The sequence below is a fragment of the Centruroides vittatus genome, unplaced genomic scaffold, assembly GCF_030686945.1.
Source record: "Centruroides vittatus isolate TY-2023 unplaced genomic scaffold, ASM3068694v2 contig_941, whole genome shotgun sequence".
In the NCBI taxonomy this organism is placed as follows: Eukaryota; Metazoa; Arthropoda; class Arachnida; order Scorpiones; family Buthidae; genus Centruroides; species Centruroides vittatus.
In genome coordinates, this window is record NW_027122625.1 from 323917 (window position 1) to 333617 (window position 9701).

At 28.9% G+C, this 9701-nt stretch overlaps 1 protein-coding gene across 1 annotated transcript in view; it reads right to left on the minus strand.

Moving 5' to 3' along the window:
- LOC136984946 (Ig-like and fibronectin type-III domain-containing protein 1) overlaps positions 1 to 9128 on the minus strand; it is a 22012-nt gene extending 12884 nt beyond the window's left edge. The window contains exons 1-3 of the mRNA XM_067282091.1: positions 8788 to 9128; positions 4324 to 4440; positions 4129 to 4229 (exon numbers count right to left, since the gene is read on the minus strand). Coding sequence (XP_067138192.1) covers positions 4129 to 4229; positions 4324 to 4396 — 174 coding nt within the window. The 5' untranslated portion in view covers positions 4397 to 4440; positions 8788 to 9128. The remainder of the gene's footprint in view (positions 1 to 4128; positions 4230 to 4323; positions 4441 to 8787) is intronic.
- Between the last annotated feature and the right edge of the window lie 573 nt (positions 9129 to 9701).

Below are 9701 nucleotides of genomic sequence, written 5' to 3' on the forward strand. Positions count from 1 at the left end.
AAAATTGGAAGTACCAATTAACATTATTATGATTCATTTGTTGATTAATAGCGAGGTTGAGGCCGAAGTTTTAAACACGAAAATGTGTACGTCGGACATTTGGCGGCGCTTTCCTGTGAGTGTAGAAGTTTGACAATGGTGTTTAGAATATCAAGCATGATTCCACTGACTTTCCAATGCCATTGTCAAACTTCTAGGCTTATAGGAAAGTGGCACCGAACGTCCGACATACACGTTTTCACGTTTAAAACTTCGGCCTCAACCTCGTTAATAAATATAAAAATACCCTATAATTTCTGGTTGTTTGACTGATCACAAGACCACTAATTAATTTGGCTTACTGTATATTATCCTGCACACACTATAGCTCATATTTGTAAATTTTATAAGGAAATTTGGAAGGACATTATTTAAGGAAAATAACTGAATTACATTTATTCAGTATAATCACCAATTTTTTTCATTTTTCTCAATATAGGAAAAATTCTATATGTACTCACTATCCTCAAAGTTTACAGTCTAATATAGTTGATCTGTTTTGAGTCTTTTATTTACTGCTATAGTTAAACCTGTTTGCATTAATATTTTGCATAAATTGATAAGTAGATATGCAGTCCTGCAAATGAGGGAGGATGGATGAGTTTAACGAGTTTAGCTAATACAAATTTCATGAATATATAGCGCCAATTTTTAAGCCCCTTTGACTTCAGTACAGTCAAACTCCATTAATACAATCTTTGCTATTGAAGTACATAATTTATTCTTTAATATTTTAAAATATTAAATTATATATTTTTAACTAGCACTTTATTTGTAAGCAATAAGTAAGCATTGTGATTACTGATATACCATATTTACTCGCATATTAGACGAGGTTTTTATCCATTTTTCACTGCTTTGAAAACCCAGGTTGTCCTATACGCGCGAGCAAAGGATTCTTTTCGTTTTTGTATAATTTTTGTAAACTGTGTATTTGCATTTTTTTATCAGATTCTCACCTTCTGGTGTTTAAAAACAAAAGTATTTTATCTGGATCATTTGAATCGTTCTTGTGTATTGTCAGGAGTAAAGATGAATAGCACTAGGAAAAGCAAAGCTTTCGAATTGAATTCCAAAATTACATGGGAACCCAATTTTAATTCATTCCCATGTGAAAACAGATGATTATTTGGAAATCACAATTTGAAGTAATCGACAAAGAGTGAATTCGACTGTTAAGAATTGGCGAAAAAAAGGCTCCCAATTGTCCAGCTTTACAGGAACAAATTATGTTGTCGATTTTACAAGATTTTTCCTTGAAGTTTAAAATGCCAGTAATTTTTGCAGAACAATGTGTGCATTTACATGCATTTGATATTTTATTTGTGATTAAACGAAATAAAATTAGAATTGTATTAATAAATATCTAATTTTCTTTATTTTGATCTTTAAAGTCACACCTCGTCCTATATGCGAGATCGTCTTATATTCGAGTAAATATGGTACTTTTAGGTGATGTTTTTGACGTTAATTTTTTATATACGCGCATTAATTACCAAAAAATAAGTTCTTTACAAAGCAATGCATTAATGCAGTCTCTAGCTACCAATTATATAACTATTTGAAGCTGTGATGAACGAATGTACACCTGTAACTGAAAAATTGTAAGGTTGTGTAATATATGAAAAGTTCATGATAAATCCATTAAAATTTGTCATGAACTTTTAAGATGTTAAGCAATAAACAAGCATTTTTTCATCTCTCCTTTACAGGATTAAATAAATGTGTCATTGAACAAATATGTACAGTAATTATATGGCAGAATAAGACAAAATGAATAAATATCCTGTTATTACCTCACAAGATATTTAAAAAATGATCTCACTTTAATAATAAAAGCAAAATTTATTTGGCTTTGCAGAAGACGGCACTTACTGTTAATATATCGAACGTAGAAATTAGTATATAATACTTTAAACAAATTGAAATATTCAATCAACATCTGCAACAACACTATAATTGTTGCATTAGTAAAATAATGATGATAATGTGTATTTGTTTAAAATTCAATAATAAATTTTGATGAATTAAAATTATATATAATACACTTTACTAGTCTGAATTTCTAATAATTTGAACTGGAATCTCGAGAGAGCTTGCTTTGATTGAGAAAAAATACTACAGAGATGTTGCTTATCACATAGAAGCAGTTTTTGTTAAATAATGACATTATTCTATATGTAACATGAAGTCATTATATTTGGAAAATTTTTTTTTTGATAATTTGAACATTCTAGACATTAATTAATTTGTACGAAATACTTGCCGTTGGATTATTCAGAGTATATTCTGTATATTACACTATATAATGTAATATTCTTAATTTATACATAACCTTAATAATTGAGTTAAATGATACATCTAAACTGTGGAGACAAATATGAAACTGCTTCATTTTTTAATCTATTAGTTTAGAGCAAGGATGATGCCAGCCAATGGGCCAGAGGGGGCAAGATGATGTAAATTGATAGAGGATATGAATTGTATGTAGGTAAAATAAAAACGATTCATAAAGTTTTAATCATTTACTATGTACCGGAAAAGAAATATCTTAATTAAAACATTTTTTTTTTAATTTACAAGAAGCCTAAGAAGATTATTTTAATTAAAACTTAGCATTTAAATAATTTTTTTGAATTTCTAGGGGAAGGCAGCTGCTCCCTCCTGCTCCCCTTGGTGATGCCCTTGGTTTAGAGTATGATTTACTAACATTGTATGATGCAACAAAATTGTTATTGTAATCCTTACGAATGCAATTAATTTTGTTAAACTAGTTGTTTTAACAAAATTAATTGCTTTGTCACTTAATATGATAGTTCTATAAAATAACAAATTTGACTTTTTATACAGTCAAATCCTGTTCAATTGTATCAAAAGGGATTGGACCTAATCTAGATTAAGAAAAATTAGATAAACCAAGAGTAGTGGGGTATTGAAATAGAAGACTAAAATTTCATACTGAAAATAGTTTTTAAGGTCGAAAATAAACTTGCATGCTTACAGACCTCATTGCCATCTATAATTTACATTCACATTATGCAAGTCCTGGTGATTAGTCCTGCGAGAAAGTTTTTGACATGCCGACGACGGAATCTACCACGTTACAAAAAAGCCACTCGTCTACGAAATACTTGCCGTTGGCCCACACACTTCTGGTCCATTGTCTGCTTTCGAGTAGACTAACTTGCACACAAGTCGAGGTCGAACGAAAAATTAGTTTACCAGTCGTGTCATAAGGTGATTTATTTCTTAGTGTAAACATATGGCCAATAAATACACCTACGGGTCATATTAATTACACATACTACTTATTTCGATATTCAAAACATTAAAAATACGATATAAATTATTTAACCTCGAATAAGAACGGCCGAGGAATCGGTCGATTATAATCCTTACAAATGCAATTAATTTTGTTACACTTGTGGTTTTATAAAAGTATCATATTAAGTGACAAATTTGATTTTTAGTGTAAATTGTACCAGTACAATGTACACTAACTCATTGTTGGTTACAAATAATTTAGTGTATACTGTACTGGTATTAATCTGGTGTCCCACTTTTGCATCCAAGAAGTCTGGTCATCTTATGCATAAGTACACATTAAGTTTGTAATTACAAATATTGCAAAAAATAATTTTTCCACAAAATGTTTAAAAATTTAAGAAGAAATGTCTATTGATGATGTGTTTGATTTTATAAAGATGTGTAAAGTTTATTGCTATAAACAAAATGTCAAGATGTGGCAAGTATACAGCATAAAAATTTCATATTTATTTGGACAGAAACTGTTTTCATCATAAAGGTTTTGATACAAACAAAAAAAATATGAATGCACAGTAAAGTGTGGTACAATGGGTAACACATTGATCAAGATTTATAATATTTTTATGATGTTTATATTTTCAAAACTTTATAATTCAACCACTATTTGTAGTAGTATTTTATTTTTGAGTATAAAATTAAACAACTTTGCTTTAAATATTCTGCCTTTTTCCTATAGCCTTCACTTATTTAACATTTAATAATTGAATACTTTTATATAACAAGAAACTCGGCATTTAAAAAAACTTATAAAATGAAACTTACTGTATAATTACCGATATTTCTTACTACACAATCTAATAATGCCTCTTCTCCTTCATTAACCACAATGGTATCTAAAGGAGTATCATTTAAAATCGCAGCACCTAATGTACAGAATATACATAAATATTTACTTTAATACAAATATAGAAAAGTTCAATTAAATTTTGTTTTTAAATAAATTTAAAACTAACTTACCATGGCATAAATATGTACAAATAATTGTTAATGCGATATGCAATTTTGCTAAAATTAATACATTTTTAAACATCTTGTTGTCCTGCAAAAATTGTCTTGCAGTTTATGTAATATAATCTGAAACGATAAGAGTTTTTAAATATTTAATAAATAGAGTTACATCGTATTTACTTAAAAGAAAAAATTCAGATTTATTTAACTAAAAATAATACTGCGGATGCCCATATTGTCATACAATAAAACATCTTTAAAAAATATAATTAAAATTTCCTATTTATAGAGAATTCCTTAGCTTCTGTAGTAATATGTAATTAAAATTTACAATTTAGCATAACTGAATATTGATTTTTAGTTTTGAATGAGACAGAAATGAAAAATTTTAACTGAATTTGAGCTAACTGATAACGTGGCAATTAGCTTACGTTTATATAAGTGTTTCTCGATTTACGGCCAACTTCCGTAAGCTTTATTGTTACAGTTTCAAATAATACTCTCCATTTTAAAGAACAAAGAATGAATTCAAGAGAACCATTTGATAAGTATCAATTATATATATATATTGTATTATGATGAATAATAAAAGTGGGTGGTTAATATATATATATATATATATATAGTGTAAGTATTTTTGACTTGCAATAATCTCAAATTACGATCCGGATGTCGGAACAAAACCACCGTGCACTAGTGTGTGTTATACATGTATTGTTTTAAAGTAAGTTAGACGAACCTTAATAAACTTAGAGTATTGTTTAAGTATTTGCTAAGAAATGGAATTGTCAAGAGCTTATGTCATTTTTTTGAACAAATGAAATACATAAAATGTTAGTAAAATCTGCTTTTTATTAAAAGAAACAAACCATCTTAAAGATTTTGTTTATGTTAGTAAAAATAACTAGTTTAGAGGCCCTTAGTAGTTCCTACTCCTTTAAGTTTTCTCCAGGCTCGGAGAGAAATCCCTAGATTCCCTCTTGATGATCCTGCTACGAAATATAACAGTACTCATTAATCAAACAATTGTATGGTGCCTGAGAATAGAGTGGTCCTCTTTTTTTTCTTTTTTGAGCAAATGAAATACATATAATGTTTCTTTATTAATAAAAAAAAACAGTCTTAAGGATTTTATTTTCTGTTATTTTTCCTAATATTAATTTTGTAGAGGTAGAAACCACTACGAGCCAGGGAAAAATCCTCAGCTTCCCCCTCTCAACATCCCTGATCATTATATATATATATATATATATATTTTAAGATTTTCTATATATGTATTCTACTAAATTTAATTTTAAGTATTTTAAATTAGAAATAATATACAACATATTTTAAACTTTTAATAAAATATAAATCAGTTTAAACTTAACAGATTAGCATTAAAAATTTAAGTTCAAATTATATGATGTATATTTAAAAAGTTTTCTGGAAACTAAGGGTAGAACCTGATAAAATAAGTGACCTAGAAAACAATTAAATATATATATTTCTTATGATAGCCACACCTTTGGGCAGTCAAGGACAACTAACTTCATTAATAAGCAACAGTCTGACACAAATTCAGTAACAGCTGTACTTGAGAATTTGTATATGGATTATTTATTTCCCACCGTGAAGTTTAAAATTTCAATAATTTATTTTTAAATCGGCAATTGAATTTATTTAAAGAAACTCGAGCCCTCTCGTTTAACATGCTATTCTGTTCATAAGAGCATCAAATAAATTTATTTGTTGGAATACGTGAGTTGTATTTTCTAAATAGAAATTGTTTTGATCTAAAAAAGTAAAATGTAAGCTGTAATTATTGTTACAATTGATAGATATGCAGTGTAATGATGATAATTCATTTTAAATTATTAAAAAACAATTACGAAACTTTTAAATATTAATTACAAGAAAATTAGAATCGACTCTGTCTAAATCAATCGATTTTTAATAATTAATCATTGAGAAAGAATTGTAAGGAAATGAAATCCGAACCTGTACATAATCTCTACTTATTCATCAGGATATTAAAAAATATTGCAAGACAATTAAACTTCCACAATAAACTTTAATTGGGACCCCATCGGACTGTGGCCCAGTTTAATGTTATCTGATTTCGGAGAATTTTTTAATTTTCTAGTCGAAGGTTCGCATTTCTTCTCTTCTGGTTAATTAAATAACGTAAATAAAGATTTAATGTACTGTTTAGAATGTAAAGACTTCATTTTTTTATATGTCAGCTTTCATAATGCCAAGATATTGATTGTAATGTGGCATGTAAGAAACATTTACTTTACTGATAAATAATTTATGGTACATTAGTTAAAGTTTCAGATTTTTAAATGAAGATTAAAGATAATATTAAAAATTTAATTAACTAGCAGCAATATGTTATAGATTTAGCTTTGTCATCACTTAACAATAAAGTATTTGGATAATTTATTATTACTACTCTTTCACTAGTTAAGATTAACAATTGTAATGATTTCAATTACAATAGCGTTAGACAGTTAATGTTAAATTATTAATGTAAGACCATTGAAAATAGTTAAGCAGTATTAAACAAGGTATAATTTTACTTACGAATATGATTTTTAATATTAAATTTATGCAAGATTTGCACGTGGGAAAATTACAAGTTTCAAAACATTTCGCCGTAGACTTTTGTTACCAGTTTGATAATTGCACGATCCTATGGTTACAAAAAGTCTAGCTTAGGACAGACAGGATATTCAACAGGATGCTCAAATAATTATTTGGCTTTATTCTTTTGATACGTTGACATTAAATAGTCATGTTCTGAAAAGTTTTTTTTTATTATTATTTAAAGCAAGATTTAGAAATTGAAAAACTGTAGAGAAATTTATAATATGTAATTCTATTTTTGCAATTTTTGTTTTCAAATTTCTTACAACATATATTGCATAATAGGAGACAATTGTTTTCATGGTGGAGAAGTTTAAAAGGAATTCATGATTGTATTTTTTTTTTTTTCTTTCAATTATTATGTAGAAAAGCTGAAGGAGGAAATAATATAAATATTTAAACAGATAATAAAATACGGTATATAGAAAGTGATGCAATATAAATGTATGTTTCAGTAAAAACTTTTTCATTTTTTTAATTAATTTATAATTTCTTATAGACTCTAAGCAAAAATATATCTCATGAAGAATGCAACTGATAGGTCTAATGAAATTATTGTGTTGTAATATATTAAATTCACAGAGATATGAGAGTGGGTCAGTGGTGCATTATAGCCTCATAGGACCCAGACAAATTTGAATTAGGAGGCCCCACAGTGTTGAGTTGAGATATTTTTCTTATAAAAGATTGGCTTGGAACCGCAGGCAATTGCCCTTTTTGCCCATAGAATAACATGCGACTGGAGTGGGTGTGATTTAAAAATCTGTGAAAGCAAGCACCGTAAAGGATCACGTCAATTTTTCGTGTTCGTAATGCATGGTAAAACATAAATGATACTTTAAAAAGGCGTTTGTTTATTTGCATTTTCAACTAAAATATTCCATTATGTACACACCAGTCCAACTGGATAAAAATACATTAATGGTTACTCGTTAATTAACGGTTAATTAAAGCTAATTTTCCTTCTTTTATTGCTAGAAAATAATAATAATTGTATAAAACACGAAGGTAAAATACTTTTACCTTAAATTATATATATAGTCTTAATGGGAATATATATTTTAAAGAAATATTCCCCGAGGGAATTTCCCGTAATTTTCAAAAAAAATACTAAAACGAATACAATGCCAAATGAAGAATTTTCCTATAATAAAATTCAGTATTTAACTGTCCGCGAGATGCTCATTCTACCGTGTTTGGATGAAGAACTTAAAAATATTAAAGAAAAAAAAAGTTCAAGTTATTATGCTTGACTTGACCTCTAAAGAACAATCGAATAATATATATATACATATATTTTTTTTAATGCATCATTTTAATTAAATTCGCACAACTCAGTTAAGTTTCCCCACAACCAACGACGTTAAGTGACACATACCCGCTTAATTACCATTATATTTGTACAAATTAACGGTTATTAATACAATCTAATAATAGTCCGGGCCTTTGCTAACTAGCTATTTGAATATTCATTATATTCATTTCAGCTGACGAACGGAATTCGCTGTTACGCGTATTCCTATCTGTACCATCTCTCTGTGGTACAGATAAGAGTTTTATCATTGAAAAGCAGCCAAAAATATCACTAATTTCAAAACTCGTCTGCGATTATTCCTAGGGGCACGACGAATAAATGAGTTTTTCACGCCAATAATGTCGTTACGTCACCAACACGTAGAATATTTTCAAATACAGCGAACGTCGGTTTGTCCGTGCTAAAAACGCGTCAACATCTGTACTGTTTTTCATGGAAACGCCACAAAAGAAATTCTGATAACTTTATATATTTTTCATAGAAGCTCTAATAAAGATGTATCAAAAAAAAAAAACAAACAAACTTACTTTTGTAGTGTACTGTACGGGTTAAACGGCGATAGAAATCCGATTTTCTTTATAATAATTAACAGAGCAGTACTTCATGTTGTACAGATACCAAATACACAACTTAGCAAAACTTCCAGATTGTATAAACACCCGTTAATCTAACACTATACGTTGTACAGCATTTGTCGACCGGTCATTGCAGTCGTTCGCTGACCTGTTTTTTTCTTTTTTTTTATTTTACTTGATTTTTTTCCTAGACAGCAACTTGTCCTACATACCAGTTTCCTGGTATCAAGACGGCACGCCACGCTAACCTTAGATTCACACTAATTAAGTCGTAGATGTATAAAGCGGTAAAATAACTTACCTGGCATTAGTCGTACGAATAAACTACGCACCGGCGTTCGAAGATTACAATAGAAACTCGTATACGGCACGTTAATATTGTGACGTTTCCATGCTATGTACGGGGATAAGCGAAACAGGTCGGCCTTGACGTGGACTGCTTTTGTTTTATGCGCAATCGATACTGAGGTGTTAGAAACTACAGTTTTCTACCCCTTCGAAGGAACCGTTTATTTCCCTATCTGCATTAATATTCGCGGGTTAGAGTGTTAGTTACGTTTTAAATATGTTTGCGAGGGATTAAGTCGTAAATTTCCGGTGTTTTTTCACCTATCAAATACCTCTCGCAGCGTGTAGTTTTATTGTGATTAAATATTTTTTTGTGTGTATAATAGATAGATGAATAAAAAGAAGATTAAGGTAATTAATTAATTAATGTTAGTGTTGTTGCTTACAGGAAAACAGCGTGTAGGAAATGTAATTAAAGTTTAATACGGTGTTCGAACGAGGAGGAAGCTCAATTACTTTATACAAACATGGAATTAAGAGAATTGTCCAAATAAACTAGTGATGCACGGCTCATTAAC